This window comes from Portunus trituberculatus, chromosome 18, assembly GCF_017591435.1.
Source record: "Portunus trituberculatus isolate SZX2019 chromosome 18, ASM1759143v1, whole genome shotgun sequence".
Classification (NCBI taxonomy): Eukaryota; Metazoa; Arthropoda; class Malacostraca; order Decapoda; family Portunidae; genus Portunus; species Portunus trituberculatus.
In genome coordinates this window covers 20345986-20365985 of record NC_059272.1, presented here as the reverse complement: position 1 = coordinate 20365985, position 20000 = coordinate 20345986, and the positions used below count along the sequence as shown (strand labels likewise).

Genomic DNA, 20000 nt, shown 5'->3' with positions numbered 1-20000 from the left:
TAACCTCCCCGTCACAAACACACACGTTACGTAAATATTTGCACACGTGTTTCAATTAAGATCCACTCACACCTGTCTGTCCACACAACAATCAAGCTTATATTAATGTCTCTCTCTCTCTCTCTCTCTCTCTCTCTCTCTCTCTCTCTCTCTGATCAGACTATTAACTTAACATTGACGAGGAAGAGAAAGAGGAAGAGGAGGATAAGAAGGAGAAGGAGGAAGGAAGGAAGGAAAGACTTAAGGAATAAATGAAAGGAGAATAGTTATGGAGGCAAGAAGTCGAGTCAGATTTAAACTTGGTCGTAAGATCTGAAGTTGAGAAGAAAGTAAGAAGAGAAGAAAAGAAAAGAAAAAGGAAGATAAAAGGAAAGGGACACACACACACACACACACACACACACACACACACACACACACACACACACACACAAGAAGAACAGGTAGGTGCCTACATCAAGTGAAGGAAAGGCTAGGCTAGATAAACAGATACGAAGACAAGACCTTGGTAGTCTTGCTCCAGCCCTGCACACTACAAGGTAAACAAACACGGCTTGGTAAATAGACACGTGCTGAAAAGTAGACCAAAAAGAGAAAACAAAAACAAAAAAACGCATCCCAGAAAGAGAGAGAGAGAGAGAGAATACAAAAAAAAAAAAAAAAACAGACAGAAACCAAGGGACATAGAAACACAAAGAATCAGGAATAGAATTAAAAGCAAAGACAAGGATTAATTACTGTGAGGTGATGATGGTGGTAGTAGTAGTAGTAGTGGTGGTGGTGGTGGTTGGGTACGACTATGAAGGATCTCTCTATCTCTCCGCACGACCTTCGCTTCCCCAAGGACATGACTGCGATGACGATGCTGTGCGAGGGGAGGGGAAGAATGGGAGGGAGGATGAGTGGCGGGCAGCGTATAAAGGTCCTGATGAACTAAGTGTTTATGAAGATTATATTTACTAGTGTGTGTGTGTGTGTGTGTGTGTGTGTGTGTGTGTGTGTGTGTGTGATGAGTGAGCAGTTAGTTTATGATGGATAGTGAGTCGATTTACTGATAAGACAGATGGATTCATTAATAAATAGATTGATAATTAGATGGATAGGTGAATGGATGAATAAATAGAAAGAGATAAATGGATAGATAGATAGAAAGATAGATAGATAGATAAGAAAGATAGAGAAGAAGAGGGCTGAAAAAACAGGAAGAACATTATAGAAACCAGCTCTTTCATCCTTATATAACCGAGATATCTTGGGCAATAAAGGAGACATGACCATCTTAAACCTTCGTTCACACACACACGAAGCTTACCCACCACCACCACCACCACCACCACCACCACCACTGCTGCTGCTGCTAATCTGCCCAACATATTGTAGCTTAGAATATTGAGGGCAGTTTTTACATTCCCCCTTGCAACACACTTCGTCCCCTACACCACCAAAGCCTTGTATTATCATCATCCTACGCGTTACAACTCTCTCTCTCTCTCTCTCTCTCTTATAATCCACCCATTTCGTTTATTTTATTATTTTTTTTTTTTTCATTTAAGCTCCCTTTTTAGGTCCTCCTCCTCCTCCTCCTCCTCCTCCTCCTTCGAAAAAATAATGAATGAAAATAATGATCACAAAAATAATGCAATACAATCGGTGTTCCAATATGATATCCAAATTTAATCAAAGTGGAGCTATCGGATGACTTTTACCGTAGCAAATGGTATCAAACTATTGGAAAACAGCAAAAAGGGCGTAACGTAGCGTAATGAAAGTCTGATGTGCCTCTGTATGTAACCGTTTGCTCTCTCTCTCTCTCTCTCTCTCTCTCTCTCTCTCTGTGATTGCATTTAGTGATTTTTATATATCTTTACACATTTTATTTACATTTTTTGCAGATATGAATCAAGTTTACTATGTTCCTGTGTGTGTGTGTGTGTGTGTGTGAATGGCTGGCTGGCAGGTCATAGTGTTTACTGAGCAGAGATGATGATCCCTGTCAATACACTATCTCGTTCACGTCCCGCCAGGCTCGTCCATTCTCATGCCTGCTGGGAGGACACACACACACACACACACACACACACACACACACACACACAGTTAAGTATCTTCATCTTTTTTTAAGAATTGTCATCAAAGGAAACGCCTCAAGTTTGAATTAATGAGAGAGAGAGAGAGAGAGAGAGAGAGAGAGAGAGAGAGAGAGAGAGAGATTTTAGTAAGTTGATATTTTAAAATTACATGACAGGGAGGGAGAAAGTACAAAAAAAATGCAAAAAAAGGGGAGACGAGAAAAAAATAATATATTCAAAGAACGAAAAAGAAAAAAAAAAATGAATAAAACACGCAAAAGAAGAACCATACTATTTCCACATACATACATACAAGCATACATACATGCATACATACATACATACAGTAAAAAAAAATACATTTTACAAACAATACCGTCCCTTCCCTGAGCTTACGAACAACCAGTCCTCCCTTTTTCCCTTTCCCACCCCTTCCCTTTCCCCTTCCCCCCTTTCCCTGGACCGTGACATGAAGCAGGAAGGAGGGGGATAATGCGCTTCTCTTCCCCTCACCCTCCCACACACCCCTTGCATGCCGCCACACCACCCAGGAAAGGGGCGGAAAGAATACCAGTAGTTAGGCTGAAGAAGTTATGGCCTGGCCTTTGCATTGGGACATTATGGGCGAGACCAGGCAGGATTATGCACCAACTTTTAGCCTGGATGTTGTAGTAGGTGGATAGACTCTAGGATAGAATAAGGATAGGCTAGGATACGTGTGGAGTTTTGGAATAGGCTTTGAAATAGACAAGGAATAGGCTACTTGGGTTTTTTGGGGTTTGTATGTTGTGACTGGGTAAGATAGATTAGGATAAGGTTTAGGAAATACTGGAATAGACTTTACTTTAGGGATAGGTTATAGGGAAACTGTGGAGATGGTTGAGTAAGAGAAGACCTAGAAAGGAAATCAAAATGGAAACGGAGAGAGAGAGAGAGAGAGAGAGAGAGAGAGAGAGAGAGAGAGATCCATACACTTATACACCACATCATAACACAAAACCACACATCTGTCTCACCACCACCACCACCGCACACCCACTTATACCCACCCGTTTCTCTTCTGCAGGATGGTCTGTACTCGGCCTTCATCCCTTGCTTCGTGTACTTCTTGCTGGGGTCCACCATGGAGATGAACATCGGGCCCACGGCGATCATGGCCCTGATGACCTACCAGTACAGCAGCAGCGGCGGGGTGGTCTATGCCGTGCTCCTCTGCTTCACCTCAGGCCTCATAGAATTCGTGTCCGGTGTTATCAACCTTGGTATGTGTGTGTGTGTGTGTGTGTTCATTATTATACATATTTTTTTCTTTTTTTCTTTCTTCATATGAACGTGATGTTACGCTTTCCTCTCTCTCTCTCTCTCTCTCTCTCTCTAATCAATCAGTCGCTTCTTCTTCTTCTTCTTCTTCTTCTTCTAATTTCATCTTCTGTCATAAACACTTGGAAATTTTTTTTCTCACACACTGATGTTTTACTTTCTCATCGTTTTGTAACAAAAAAATATTGATATGATTCTCTCTCTCTCTCTCTCTCTCTCTCTCTCTCTCTCTCTCTCTCTCTGAATGTCTTTGCGATCAACCCAACCCATTCAATGCTAGACAAGTTCCCGTCAACTATAACTTTGAGTCACAATTTTGTATTCAGCCTCCGGTGGTTATGTAGCCTAGAAAAAGAAAAATACTCCTATTCTCCTTTTTTACAATGCTCTGAATGAAAAAAAGGACTTCCACAGCAAGGAAAGAATTAATTTTAGGTACATTCTTTCAAACAGTAACAAAGGGAGTTAATTATATCACATCGTTTATTATAAGTTGTTCCTCATTCTTCCGCGTAGTAATGAATCTCATCACTACTATGACACATTTTCATATTTATTGTGGTTACCATGTGGTGATTTTATACAGCTTCAGAAACTTATGTAAGAAGATTGAAATAGTGAAGACTGGCCACCGATTTTCTAACCTCCATAAACCCTTCCTGATGTAAATAGATCTTCTAATCATACCCAAAAGTCTTGGTAAAAATGTAACTTAGTACTGAAGGATTAATATTTTTCAGCGTTTTTAGTTGTAGTATCCGTGTGGTATTTTTTTTTTCCTTACAATCCCCGCTAATTGAATTTCTCCGCACTAAGAGAATTATATAGTCCCTGGAATATTGAAGTGTGTGTGTGTGGTTCGTCACATCTTCAAACTTTCTTTTCAAAATATTTAGTTTCTCACATTTTTCTTGTGTATTTTGCACATTCACGTGGTATTGGAAGCTGTGGAGGCTATCACTGATTCCCATACGTTATCAACAATGTCCTTAATTCATCAATAAGGACATCAGGTGGGTTTTCCTTTATTATTTTTTTCTTAATTTCTTTCAGTATTTTCTTCACATCTAAAGTTTCCAAGGCTTTCGGTGATTCCCATAATTTATCAGCGAGGATATTAGGTTATATTCCCCTTAATTTATCAACTAGGAACATAAGTTTTCCCTTCTTTTCGTTTCTTTTCACTCTCGGTCCCAAAGTAAGAGTGGAGATTGCTTATCGATCGCTCGCCGACCTTCATCTGCCGCAGGGAAAGTAAACACAAAATACATGAGGAAATGGGAAGTTCTCTTTAGCAGGACTCCGAATGATCAGGGAACGCGGGGCTTAACTTGGGCTTAACGTGGCTTAACTTGTATCGAATTCCTAAAGGTGGAACAGGACGCGTAGTAGAGAAAATCCTTAACGCCTCCCCACGTCAGCCTCGCTACCACACTGCACCGCATTCATCATCATCATCATCATCACCATCCTCATCATGTATTATTATTATCATTACAATATACTCCAGGCTTCCAGCTAGTTTTGTTATAGGGCTTGTCTCTCTCTCTCTCTCTCTCTCTCTCTCTCTCTCTCTCTCTCTCTCTCATAATGCAGAATACGCATTTTTATTTATTTTTTTATTGATTTTATTTATTTACTTTATAGTGGTATTCTCTTTCATTTTTCCACTTTATTTCGAACTTGTGTTGTGTGAAATATCGTGTAATCTCTTGTAATCCATGCGGTTTCTCGGGGACAGTGCCTTATGATCATGCAAATTCTTTTTTTTTTTTTTCTAAGGTCTTTTGCTATCTGAAATCATTGCTAATTTCATATTATTTTCATTTCTCTCACTGCAACATTCATCATATCAACACAAGTATCTGAATCCCTCTTACAATCCGTATATCCTCTTCTCATAGGTTTTCTCATCAGCCTGAAGACTTGTTGCTACCGGAAGCTGCGTTTCGTAATTCGTGTGTCCTCGTCTTGCAGGCTTCCTCATCAACTTCATCTCGCAGCCTGTCATCAGTGGCTTCACCTCCGCCGCCGCCATCACCATCGCGTCCTCGCAGCTCAAAGCGCTCTTCGGCCTCTCCCTGAAAACCAAGGGCCTCGTGGACACCTGGGTCAAGGTCTTCTCTAACATTAAGGACTTCAGGTGGCAGGATCTCACGCTGGGCCTTGTGTGTATCGTCTTGCTACTACTGCTCAAGGTACACACACACACATTTGTATGTATTATACTTGCTCCCTTTAGTTGGTTCATAATACAGGCAATGAACGTTCAGTGTCTCACATTATTAGCGTGTCATTTGCCCCATGTATGTGTTATCATGGTCATTTATCCCAAATTTGTATTATTCTCACTATTTGCCTTATGCATTGTCCTTGTTATTTTATTTATTTATTTTTCTGTGAGTGTTCCAGTATGAGTCAATCATTAGTGTGTCACTTAAAGGGAGAAACATGTTACTTTCCCTAATACCAGAGAGAGGAGTGGCGTGGGAGGGGCGTGGATGTTACCCTCCCTAATACCAGAGCGAGGCGGCGTGTGGCGTGTGGCGTGGGAGGGATGTGGACGTGAGCTGCATGACTTAATTACTTGTCTAGCTCAGGTGGAACTCAATTTTACCGTTGGTCATTTTTTTTTTACCTTTTTCACTTACCTATGTGGGGAGTGCAGTGAAATGCAAAATATTCTGTAAGTCATCGTCATTATTTTTTTTTTCTCCAGATTATTTTATTAGATACATATTTAATTGTGTATATAGAATTTAGACCAATATAGAACAAAACCTCATCATTTCCCTTATAGAAAAACTAATTGTTTTACTCCGACCATTTTAATTTTTTTCGTTAACAGTCATAATTCACTGTAACATGAAGCATATAAAATCATTATTCCTACCATTACCATGCTGTCAATTTAATGTATTGTATACCATTAGATGATTATTTTGGATTAGGGTGACATTTAGCAATTAATTACAAATATTTCATTGTTTTACTCTATGTGTTTTTATAAAGTCTGGAAATTGAACAGAACCAAATGTGTTAACTCATGTAATGATAACCACTTCTGTCAATCATCAGTGAAGACTTGTCATGAGTAATATACAGATGCTGCTGGTGTGGTTGAAGGTTAGGCAGGGCTGCAGGCTCCTCTCCATATGTAAACGAAGCAAAGTAAACTCAAAATTTGCGGATATGTAAATCTGTGCAGGGAAATAACTTTGGTACAAGAATTTTATGGGCATAGTTATGAGAAGTCCAGTTATCTGATGCACTCACTCCCACTTCACTTTGCTTTGACTCATTCAGTTCAAATTCCTACTGACAGTTTCCTTATAAACCCTGATTGATAAGTTCGTAATAGATAAGAGGAGTTAAGTCTCTCTCTCTCTCTCTCTCTCTCTCTCTCTCTCTCTCTCTCTCTCTCTCTCTCTCTCTCTCTCTCTCTCTCTCTCTCTCTCTCTCTCTCTCTCTCTCTCACACACACAGGTCTAATGGAGCAACACATGTGGTAGTAAGTTTTGCATGTATAGCTTAGAAAAGGTGAGCAACCAGCTGATGATCAGAAAAAAAATTACCCAAGTAAGGATAATCACTTTTTATTCCATCCATTATACATTACTCTTCCACTCTTGCAGGAGGTGCGGTCCATCCGGTGGCCATGTCTGGACCACAGTAGCCGTGGCCTGGGACAACGGGTGCTCAAGAAGGTGATTTTCTACCTCTCAGTGGGACGCAATGCTCTGGTAGTCATCATTGCTTCTGTCATCGCTTACTCCCTGGATGGCGATGACCAGCCCTTCACTATAACAGGTGTGTGGTTGGTGGAAGGCACTAAGGATGGTGGACGGACTGTTATAGGCCTAGTGATAAGGCTTGGATAGCAAATTAAAGAAAGGTTGGTGGTGTGTGCATCCCTCTGTTTGTCCAGTTATGTATTTATCTTTCCATCCTTTTCTCCATTCATTTGTTCTATGTATCCCTTTATTCATCATTCTGTACCAGTCCATCCAATTATTTTTTTTTTATTCACTTATTTTGCTGTCCATCTCTATCCATTCTCTTATTCACTCATCCATCCTTATATTCAACCTCTTATTCTTTTGCATATCCACTCATAAATTTATCCATTTCACTCTTCATATTTTTATTTCCTTGTCCATCAGTCTGTCCATCCACCCACTCATCTATCCATCCATGCTTTGCAGGTCATGTGGAGCCAGGCATCCCCAAGGCAAGTTTGCCAGCCTTCTCCACAATCAACACCAACACCAATGAGACAGTGCCATTCCCAGAGATCATGAGTGACATCGGCATTGGGGTGGTGATGGTGCCTTTCATCGCCATCCTGGACCACATTGCCATTGTCAGCGCCTTCGCCAAGGGACGCACCTTTGATGCCACTCAGGAAATCATCACACTGGGCATTGCTAACCTTGTTGGTTCCTTCTTTGGGTGAGGAGCTGTGCCTGCTGATCTTGAGACCTTCCTTTGTTATCTGGAGGGTTTAAATCATTTTGCTCTTGTCTTTACCTTTTTGTCTTGTATTTCATCTCATTTTGTTTTTTCATAATACTGTACATATTTAGTTTTTTTTTTTTATTAGTTTGCTTCTTCACCCCTTAATATTCATCTTTTCTTCCTTTCCTTCTTTTTGTATTTTATCCAGTTTCTGTAAACAGGATGCAAAACTAGGAATTAATGTAGATGTTCACTGGAAGAGCAGATTGTAATACGTAAAAGTGTGAACAGAAACTGTAAGAAGACTTAAGACCAACTTTGTTCAAGCAGTAACCTGATGCATTTTCATCAAATGTACCATGCAACCCTGCTCTACCTTAAATGTAAATACAGCTGGTAGTGATACCTACATAATATCCTGTAAAAAATTTCTTAATGTAATTCCCAGTTGTAACTCCACTTGAACTGCATTCACAGGTCAATGCCCACAACTGGGTCCCTGTCTCGGTCAGCCGTGAACCTAAGCAGTGGAGTGAGGACGCCTGCTGGGGGCCTGGTGACAGGAGTGATGGTGCTGCTGTCATTGGCTTTCCTCACCCCAGCCTTCAGGTTAGTCCTTAGTAGCAGGGCAGTTAAGAGTAAAGCCAAAAATATTTTTCTTGCAACATACATGGTAGTTGTTACAGATGATACTTAGGTTTTGTCTGGAGTCTTTATGGGGCCCTGCTATCCAAAACATACTTCTCATACATATAATGTTTGAATTAAGAAAGACAGAGCATCACATGGGCCATCAGGTACTGTGCTACTTTAAACTTTGATATTTACAAATTTATTTCAAAGTTTTTATTGTCATCATATATTGATAACAAACACGAAAACACTAATAAATAAGCAAAGCAAACCCATGCTTTACCACTTTTATTTGAGAAGAAATATCATAACTTAATCAATTGACCCTAAATTTCTTCCCTCTCACTCTCTTCAATAGATACATTCCGAAGTCCACGTTAGCAGCAGTGATCATGTGTGCAGTGATCCACCTCATTGACTACTCCATTGTCATGCCTCTGTGGCGCAGCAAAAAGATTGACCTGGTGCCCCTTCTGGTGACCTTCATAGCCTGCCTCATGTGGGGCCTGGAGTGGGGCATCCTGCTGGGCATTGGCCTTAACCTGTCCATGTTGCTGTTCTCCATTGCCACGCCCTCGGTGAAGGTCGCCCTCGTCCCTCCAGGGGTGAGCACTGTCCTCCATTAAAGCCTCTCAACCTCTCCTTGTTGGTGGAGAAATATTACTGTCACTAGTCTCTCTCTCTCTCTCTCTCTCTCTCTCTCTCTCTCTCTCTCTCTCTCTCTCTCTCTCTCTCTCTCTCTCTCTCTCTCTCTCTCTCTCTCTCTCTCTCTCTCTCTCTCTCTCTCTCTCTCTCTCTCTCTCTCTCATACTGCAGTCCTATCACCATCTCCACCTGCTGTCACTTGATCTGCCTGTCATAGCAAAACAATCGAGAATTTAGAGCTAATGAATTGTCTTATATAGTAGATTTTATTTATACAGGGTTTAAACTATGAATGTGATATAGGATTCTTCCTCTTTTTATTTTCATTGGGTTTTCACCTTAAATTGGTTTAAATCCTCAATTAATCTTTTCAAACACTGATACTTTAACTGATTTTATTCTTGAGTCTTTTGTTAAACTCATTTCAGAAATATTCCTTCCTTGATTTTTTTACTTTTGGTTCTCTTTCTTCTCAATGAGTATATGATTCTAGGCTACACTTGCCATAACTTCCCAGTGGTCTAATGTCCATCACTGTGGCCTATCAGAAGCAGCATGGTGGCTACGTCCTGGTGACTCCAGCACATGGTGTCAGCTACCCAAGCACATCCCACATCAGGGCTACCATCAGGAAGGCTGGGCTCAAGCAGGCTGGTGGCTCCCTCCCAGTGGTTATTGACTGCACCTTCATTGACACAGCTGACTACACTTCAGCTAAGGTGTGTTTCACTGTTTGATCTGCTGCAGTCTCTGACAAGACAGCCAGACGTTACCCTACGGAACGAGCTCAGAGCTCATTATTTCTGATCTTGAGATAGGCCTGAAACCAGGCACACACCACACACCGGGACAACAAGGTCACAACTCCTTGATATACATCCCGTACCTACTCACTGCTAGGTGAACAGGGGCTACACGTGAAAGGAAACACACCCAAATATCTCCACCCGGCCGGGGAATCGAACCCCAGTCCTCTGGCTTGTGAAGCCAGCGCTCTAACCACTGAGCTACCGGGCTGTGTGTGTGTGTGTGTGTGTGTGTGTGTGTGTGTGTGTGTGTGTGTGTGTGTGTGTGTGTTTATGTACTTACCTATTTGTTATATGTAGCCATTGAGTCAATCTAATATTGTCCTATCTCCTTATCTAACACCATATAACAGATGCTCCTTGCTTGCACCATCCCTATGTCCAGTAGTATGAAGAAACAGTAACAGACCAATAGCCCCACAGTGGTGAAACTTGAGGTTGTATTGTAGATTGGAACTATGATGATGATAGTAATAATGGTAGTAAAATATGTTGAGGATAATAATGATAATGACATTTTCAGGGCATCAAGGGCATGGTAGAAGACTTCCAGCTGCGTGGACAGACGTTGGTGTTCCTGTGTATGAAGCCTCGGGTACTGCAGACAGTGGCAGCCCTGCATGATGGCATCACAGTCTGCTCCAGCTTTGATGCCTTGCCTGAGGCTCTGGCAGGTAAGGGGCAGATTGCTCTGTAGTGGAAGTGGAAGTGTGGAGTGCTGTGTGGTGGCAGATGAGGGCTTGATTGCAGTGTGGTGGCTTGCTTGTAAAATGTATTGTCAGGCCACAGCACAGTCTTGGAGCTGCTGTGCTCAAACTTCACCCTCTGGCTGACCTTACGCCATCCAGGTTACCATCATCAGCTCTGCTTTCTGTCATTAATCACATAATTACTTAAATGTAATGGTTAGTACACTCAACTTATATGTAAGATTACATTAGTCTTTGAATGAAAACAGTTCTAAATCAAATAAAAGTAGTACAGTAAGCCCTTGCACTTGGCAAATTAATTAGTCTGGCGAAACTACTGCCAAATGCGAATTTCGCCAAGCATGAGTTCTTTATACTATTTAAATTGCCTAAAAAATGCCTCAATCAGTCTTTGGTCATTGCCAAAGTCCCTCTTTTGACCCCTAAAATACCATCTTTTGAGCTGAACAAAAATCTTTTGCCTTCACATATTAGAACATGTACAAAATAGACCGTTTCCCTTGCCCACTTTCATCCTTGCCGCCACCACCATTGTCCTTACCCCCACCGGTACCACCTGTTGCGCTGGTAGAGGCTATGTTGGCAGTAAATCGCCAGAATTCGTTCCCACGCTAGCAGAACAGAGGGTAGCACTAACAAAATGGCTGAAAAAGACTCCCACACTGTGTTCTGATAGGTTTAGAGAGAGGTCTAACATCACCGGGGAGCTGCGTGGTTCGCCATGCGGCCGCCAGGGGACTGCCAAGTTTGACTTCAAATCGCCAAGTGTGCACTCGGTGGTCCATGGCCACCCTACCGCCAAATGTGAATTTCGCCAAGCTGAGATTCGCCAAGTGTGGGGGCTTACTGTATACTATTTAATTTAATGAATATGAATTTTAAGATGAACAGAAGCATAAGTTAAACTCAGAATATGTTTCTACCAAATGAGGGTCACAACATGTAATAATATTGTCAGTCTCATAGGAAACAAGCAGGAGCCATTTTAACAACAGAGACAGTATTAGCCATAAGCCAGCTATGAAAGAAAACTCATGTCCATCTTCTTGGCAGACGGAGAGACTGAGGTGGGCATAGAGACAGTGAATGGAGACACCCTCCACCCAGCAGGAGACTTGGTTGTGTCCACCATGATCTCCACGCCTACCTCAGACACCAGTGATGCGGCCAATCCTTTGCTCACCACCACCACCTTCCTGGAGGAGAAGTAGCAGATCTTGACGCCCATCACAAGCACCAATGTATATTCCTTGGCACTCACAAGCTTATCAGATGGTTCAGGAAGCCATCTAGCCTTTCTTTAACTGGTTGGTAATTCAAATTTGTAAATTATGTAGGCTTGCTGGCTGCACCAATATCATGCGTACATGGGGTGCATTTGTAAAGATTTAAAAAAGTCCACTTGTGCCTGAGATAATGACCTGAGGCTTCCAGCAGTGTGCAGTGTTAGTGGGAGAGTAGTGGTAGATAGGTAGTGGTGATGCAGCGCTGGGTTGAAGCCCAGTGAGTGGCAAGGGGCACTGGTCTGTGGGGACAGTCATGCAGGTGGAAATGTAATCCTTGATATATGGGCTTTCAGTCAAAATACCTCATGATTAGCATGAATCAGAATTATTAATTTCAGGAGAGATACTAGAATGCAGAATGCAAATGTTCAAATTAGGAAAATATAAAAATGGATGTCCGTAATATTCAATGCATGTAAATAACAAAAGCCAATATGAAGCATAGCTATTAATACTTATGGAGGCCTTGAATCACTGTTAGATTAGTGTTGATGCTGTATGTGCAGCTTTATAAATTATTAAATATCATGGCACCTCATATTATTATTGGCAAAGGGACAACATAACGAGTAATGACTAAACAACCACCGAGGCGAGAATCACAGTGACAAACTGCAATAATCTCTTCATGGGAAAATAATGAACCAGAGTGGCAGCGCTGGTCTGCTAGTCTGCTCGTGACAATACATGTAGTGGGTACAACTTATTGGTGTTGACGGCAGCTGCTTAGGTGAAGGTGTTTTGTGTAAAAAGATTTTGAAATTCACTTAGATTAAATTTTTTGTAGATTTTTTTGTAGTATAGTGTGAATATAGAATAATACATTTGTTTTATGTAGACTTCAGTGTACAGTGTAGATGAATAGTGAATGAATTCGAAACATCTCTAAATTTAGATAATTTTACCTAGATGTTGTCACTGCATAAATCTGCTTTGAAATGTTTCTTCCCACACACACTACTTCACTCTGAAGTCACAAACTACATCATTTCTTCAGTCCGAAGCTAACACTTGTAAAATTTTGCACATAGCCTCCTTCAAACTGACACTCTATTGTCAGTGCACACCAACACGTCACATGCACACCACCTCAGACTCTCACACACACTGATGCTAGCCCTTATCTTAGATGTAGACTGTGCATAGTTTTATCAACAGTTGCTTCGAGTGAAATGTCAACTAAGAAAAGACTCTTATAACATCCCACCATTGTGTCTATCGGTGATCACTGTAGTATTATGAGTGAGGTGCCAAAACTGTTTGTCATCATATGTACTCAAGAAACTTTATTTAACAATGATTTGGGTCACTGTGAGGGACCTACAGCCTTGTGAAATTGTGACGTACTATGGCTTGTGGAGCAACTATGTGTGCAGGTGTGTATGTTTGTGTGTGTGTGTGTGTGTGTGTGTGTGTGTGTGTGTGTGTGTGTGTGTGTGTGTGTGTGTGTGTGTGTGTGTGTGTGTGTGTGTGTGTGTGAGAGAGAGAGAGAGAGAGAGAGAGAGAGAGAGTGATCACGTTTGCACCAGTTATAGTACAAGTGCAATGCGTTCCCAGCCATTGTTGTGTGACAGTGAACCAGTATGTTGGTGACCCAGTGAGGGAAGGGTCACAGAAGGACAAGGAAGGGGCTCTGCATGGTGCCAAATGGATTATTGTGTTCATTGTAACTCCACAGAATTGTTTTGTCGTGCATTCTTGTGAGTGCAAGTGGAAGGTCCTTTTTCTGGTGTGATTTAAAAGATGTGTGACAAAAATACTTGCTTTGTTACTTTTACTGACATAATGAATTTTGTGATATATAAGTAATGTGTGAATGGGAAAGGCAGGCAAAGTTTTGAAAGATAGAATATAAGGCAGATTAAGTTTTGAAAGATTAAGTAACAATACCCAGCAATGTGATGATTTTTTAAGTAAGAATGGTGTTTGGGACTAACAAAATTTTGTGTTATCTGTCTACTTATGTACTTGCTGATATTCCAACAAAGAGAGATAGAATAGAGAAACTTAAACGGTTAAATGAATAGAGTACGTGTCTTTCTATATTGAGCAGCCTTCTTTCCAATTTTTTTTGACCAGTCTCTCTTATACAAAAAATACTTCAGGATATAATTCAAGTGTAGCAGTATTTGAGAATAATAGCCCATCTCACATGATCAGCTAGATTAATCTGAGGCTTAATATTCAAGGATGAGTGTGCTGGGAATCAAAGCATTTAACCTAACCTAACAAACATAACCAGACTTTATGGTGACAGGGATATTTCAGCATTTCATGACATCTCTTCATTCAAACTTACATGCTTTGCTCTTTGCTCCTTTTCAGCAGTGTTATTTATTTACTTTGGTATTTATTATATCTATTTGGGTATATACATAGTATTTATTTATTTATTCATGCTTGTCATATGAAGAAGGAATGTTGCATAAGAAGAGATCCCTTTTCTCTAGCTTTCTTCTGTTCTTATCTTGATCAATGAGCTTCAAGTCATGAAAAAACATGCATAACATAAGGAAGTAAAAACATTAATTATATCTGCCTAATGCTTCTGTGGTCTTCAAATGTGTGTCTTGTATTGATTGAAGGTGATATTTATGTATGTGTATTATGAATTTTAAAGATGTGTTTGTGTGTGTATGTGTGTGTGTGTGTGTGTGTGTGTGTGTGTGTGTGTGTGTGTGTGTGTGTGTGTGTGTGTGTGTGTGTGTAAAGCACAGGTTTAGAAATTTGTTAGCATTTGTTACAAATTATTTTTTGACTCATGCCTTGTACGAATTATGATAGATTCCTTAACATGTTTTATAAGAAAGTTTGGGGAGCATAGGCTATAGCAAAAAGAAAGAAGAGAGGGAAGTCATAGGTTGAAGAAAGGACCCTAGCTAGTCATGAACTTTTCATTCACTGGACGCATTTCTGACATGAAGTTAGTGTGATGTAAGAGGAAAGTACGTACAATTTGACTTTTATCTTTCGTATTCAGTTAGTTAGTATTGTGTCTATCACCAGCCACCACCACCAGCAGGACAGGGAGTGTGGCTGAGTCGGGGCTCGAGCAGAGAGTTACAGTGAGGCCATTACTTGTCTGAGCCTTGAAGATGTTACTGGAGTCAGGCAGCAGAATGTTGTATCAAAAGGTTTGTTGAAAGTAGTTTGTTTGTAGACCTTTTCATGAGTACTCTCTCTCCTTTTCTTTTTTAAGTTCTAATGTGGCCTCAGGTATAAGTTTTGTGTTGAGTCTCCTGATACTGTCAGTGGTGAGGGCTGAGGCTGTTGTTGAATGTTTTATGTATGTTGTTTAACTTATTTGAATATTCGTGTTTTTATTTGTACTTACGTACATCTTATATGTCCGAGTGATAATGTGGCAAAACAAAACAGCATTTATTATTTTAGTTCTCATAAAGTTTGTTACATTGTCGTTCCAATGAAGTAGGTATAATATATTTAGTTAATTGTTGGGAATGCTGGTACTTTAACTGAAGACTTGAATATATAATGTGCAATAAATTAACTGTAATTGTAAGGACATTGATATACTGCAAATACTGTTATGTATTTATCCTACAACTATTTATTTCCTAGACTTTTATGAAAAATATGTCCATCACCATCACCTCCATCATTAGGGAACAACACATGATCATGTTACTACAGACAAAAACTAGGAAACACCTCCTCTTGTGTTTATTGTTTCACATGTGACCTAGTAGATGGCATAAACACATCCATAATTTTATTGAATGTGCATACAATAATCCTAAATCAGGTTCCCATAGATACTGGGCTGAAATGAGATTTTATCATCAGGAATTTATTTTGTTTTATTTATCTATTTAACTACTTCCAAAGACATGATTGCACAACATTACAAACTGTAATGAAAAATAGACCGTCAATACAGTATATACATAATACATTCCTAGAGAACATTCTTAAAGGCTTGTACTATCCTGGCTGGAGTCAAGCTGCTTCATATGTGTGTATGGCTAGTAGCATGAAGGATCCACACCATCCACACTTACCTGGCTGTAAAAAAAAACAGAAGAAAAGTGTTTGTATATAGAGAATAAGAGGAATGACAGGATGCCATGTGTTGGATAGGTGACATGAAAAATGACATAGCATAAGAAGTGGCATAATGTGGGTAATGGGGTGTGAGGGATTGGTGGAGGTAGAGTTTGAAGGTTATAAAAAAGATAATTATTCAGATATGTTTTTGAGAAATTCCATCTCATAATTATCTTCTAACGTTGATTAAAAGACTGTTAAAGAATCACTGTGCTTGGGCTAAAGAGAATAAAGATTGAGATAAGTTTTCTAGAAATTCCATTATGTACTTATTCTTTAGGGCTTAACCTGAGAAAATAGAGAATGAAGGCCACAGACACCCCATAGCCCAGCCTGGTTTTGTCTCTGCCACACCCACACCCGAGGGAGGAGGGAGGGAGGGTTCATGGGTGTGGCATGTGTCCCCGGTGGCCCAGTGTGCATGTGAGGGGCTGCTGCTCCCTGCACTGGTGTGGGCGACCGCCTAACCCCGCCAACCAGGTTATGGTGACAATTGTTTGATTATATGATATAATACTGATAGTTAATATTTTTTCACACATTAAAAAAATTTGATGAAATTGTGTGTTCTTTTTGCCTTGATTATGGTAATGATGGTGGCGGTGATTATGATGCTATTATTATTATTATTATTATTATTATTATTATTATTATTATTATTATTATTATTGTTATTATTATTATTATTATTATTATTATTATTATTATTATTATTACTACTACTACTACTACTACTACTACTACTACTACTACTACTACTACTACTACTACTACTACTACTACTACTACTACTACTACTACTACTACTACTACCACTACTATGACTATGACTACTTGTACTACTACTACTACTACTACTACTACTGCTGCTGTTACTATGACTACTTCTGCTGCTACTACTACTACTACTACTACTACTACTACTACTACTACTACTACTGCTATTGCTACTATATGCCACCACCAGTGCCTGTCTTCCTCCTACTACTACTACGTACTGCTATTCTTATTATTATAGTGTTGTTTCTAAGGGTGCTATTTGATTTAGTGACCAGAGTTTTTGTTGATATGTTTACAGAACACAAAAATGGGAAGTGAGTGGAAACAAGGTGTGTGGAATCCTGTCTCAGCTTAGGAACATAAAGAGAGAGAAAGAGAGGGAGATAAACAGACAGAGAGCAAATCAAGGCAAAGTGGCAGGACTGAGATGCCGCAGCTTGCAGATAGCAATTTACAAGTCACACCAGTAAAAACTGAGTAACAAAAAAGTAGAGTACTGTACTAACAAGACTAGAACTACAAGAAAGTAGAATCAAAGAAATTACTAATAACCTTTCTTTCTTTGATTTTTCTTTATTTATTTACTCTTTAATTAATTTATTTATTGTCTATTTTTTGTCACAATGTAGAGCAGGCTTTTCATTAGTTCAACATATTTTTCCTTAATCTCCAACTTCCTTCCCTATAATTTCTTCCATGTCCTGGTTATGTGGCTAATGGTGACTTGTGGTCCTGTGCAGCTGGGCAGTCACCAGTGGCTCTATTGAAGTCAAGTCATGCCATGCCACTCCCATTGTCACATAGTCTGACATGAATCACATGATCTCCTTTCTAAGTGCACCTTCGTTGTTGTCTTTCCCATGAAAAAAATACATAGCCTTATTCGTTAATTAGTATTTATTATGTTGTTATATTTCGAAATATCAGATCTTTTCTCTAGACATAAAATAAATGATAACCAACAGTGCAATATGCTTGGTTTCACGAAATACCTTCTCAGCAAGACCTTATTTTTTCATAGGGAAAATGTGTCTTGCCTCACAAAAGTATGACTTGGGAGACCAGTCTGAATTTTTCCATAACACAAAACACAGAAATTCCATCGAATTTGAATAATGTAATCTTTTACCAGGGTATCTGTTGTGTCAGATAAGAAAACAAAGATACAGGAAGAAAAGTGAACCAAAAAAAAAAAAAAATGTCTATAGCCTTAAAACTGTATGGTAGCTATGTCCACTTCCTCACGAGTCTGGGTTTCCATACGCCTTGATCATTGTGCGTCACGTGGCGCGGCGGTGGCGTTTCCTTACAGTCAGGCTGGTGGATGCTGGATGTCATTCAAGGATGACTCAAGTGCCACTCAACTTTTAAACGAAAAACTATAACACTAGTCTCTCTCTCTCTCTCTCTCTCTCTCTCTCTCTCTCTCTCTCTCTCTCAACCTTCAGCTTCAAGGTAACCAGGGGCCATCACTAACTAAAACCCTGTGAATGTAAATGACATAAAAAAGGTTTAGTGAGGAGGACGAGTGAAGAGGAGGGAGGACGTTTTTCTGCCCTTCCCTGTCTGTCCTTCGTGGCCGCGGCATTGGCCTTGTGTCCCGTGGCTCCCTTTGTCCTTCATCCTGCTGCTGCTGCTGCTCTTGCCTGGCTGCTCCTCCGCTACATTGATTTTTCCCCTGTGTTGTGTTTGCGAGTTTTAAGCGAGCGATGATTGCGTGGCGGGATGTTTGCTGGAAGTGATCAAAGAGAAATTTTACGCTGGAGTGATGAAAGAGGGAAATGAGTGAGTGAATGAGTGTGCAAGCGAGCGAGGGCTTCTATTCAAGGCCTCTGTTTGTTTGGGACAGAATAATGCCAATAGTTAATGAAGCGTTGGTGGTGGTGCAAATTTTGTTGTGGTTTGGTGGTGGTTGTGGAAATGGTTGTTGTTATTGATGGTGGTGTTGATGGTGGTAATGGTGATGATAATAGAAATAATAATAGGAGGAAGAGGAAGCTAGTAGTAGTAGTAGTAGTAGTAGTAGTAGTAGTAGTAATAGTAGTAGTAACAGCAGTAGTAGGATGATCTGACATGTGTTAAAAGTAGTACAAACCTTAACCCGGACCTATTATCTGATAATCAGCGACTTCCTCTACCCCTTTCTCCGCCTCCGCCTCCTCCAACTCCTCTTCCCCCCAATAACACGATAGTCACTCCAGCACAAGCAAGTAGGAAAAGTGTGTGAAGAGCAACCAAGGGCAGAAATAATAGAAAAAAAAAAAGTCAACTATAGCCCCGAGGCGAAGTACCAACAGGCCCCATCACGACACTAGCCTAACCCAGAGAGAGAGAGAGAGAGAGAGAGAGAGAGACCTTGCTATTGGATCTTTACTTGTATATGAATTTGGGCAGTTCTTCCTTCAGTTAATGTTCAATCCTCGCTTCTGTAATATTTTCCTCTCTCTCTCTCTCTCTCTCTCTCTCTCTCTCTCTCTCTCTCTCTCTCTCTCATCTTTACTTGTATATGAATTTGGGCAGTTCTTCCTTCAGTTAATGTTCAATCCTCGCTTCTGTAATATTTTCCTCTCTCTCTCTCTCTCTCTCTCTCTCTCTCTCTCTCTCTCTCTCTCTCTCTCTCTCTCTCTCTCGTTCGGTCTTGCAGAATGCTTGCTAAACCATCATCACTGTAACCATGAAAACAACCTTGAGAACCAAAATAGCTTTCACTACGGCTCTTGAAAATACTCAATACTGAAATGTTGAAGAATACAGATTGTAGAGCATTCTTCCTTATTCTTCTTGTCAGTTTTCATTTTGCATTGGTCATAAGGGTGTCAGAATGTCAACTCAGTTCATTAGTACCACCAGAAGCTTAAACTTGATTGGTTAATACATCCACTGAGTAGTGAAGGTGATTGACAAATCTCAGGTTGATCCAGGGATACTTTACTTCTCTTACATTTCGACTAAGCTAGCCATCCTCAGAGAGAGTCGAAACGTAAGAGAAGTATAGTAATCCTGGGTCAACCTGAGATTCGTCTACCACCTTCACTACTCACCTGCCCATATAACTGTGTCAGACATGGCTGTGTATGCTTAGTAGAGAAACGTGTGTGAGTGAATTTTTCTTTTCGTATTGCTTATGAATTTATTATTGTTTGAGGTCAATACCCACATGCATTAATAGCACTGAAACCTTCACCCACAGATACGCTCGCCAGTGTATAGCCAAGGAACTTGAGA

At 40.3% G+C, this 20000-nt stretch overlaps 1 protein-coding gene across 1 annotated transcript in view; it reads left to right on the top strand.

Moving 5' to 3' along the window:
- Positions 1-16555, top strand: part of LOC123505420 (sodium-independent sulfate anion transporter-like) — a 47145-nt gene extending 30590 nt beyond the window's left edge. The window contains exons 4-12 of the mRNA XM_045256664.1: positions 3136-3331; positions 5367-5587; positions 7025-7199; positions 7595-7841; positions 8325-8456; positions 8839-9085; positions 9674-9844; positions 10455-10605; positions 11695-16555. Of these exons, the coding sequence (XP_045112599.1) occupies positions 3136-3331; positions 5367-5587; positions 7025-7199; positions 7595-7841; positions 8325-8456; positions 8839-9085; positions 9674-9844; positions 10455-10605; positions 11695-11852 (1698 nt within the window). The 3' untranslated portion in view covers positions 11853-16555. The remainder of the gene's footprint in view (positions 1-3135; positions 3332-5366; positions 5588-7024; positions 7200-7594; positions 7842-8324; positions 8457-8838; positions 9086-9673; positions 9845-10454; positions 10606-11694) is intronic.
- The last annotated feature ends 3445 nt before the right edge of the window (positions 16556-20000 follow it).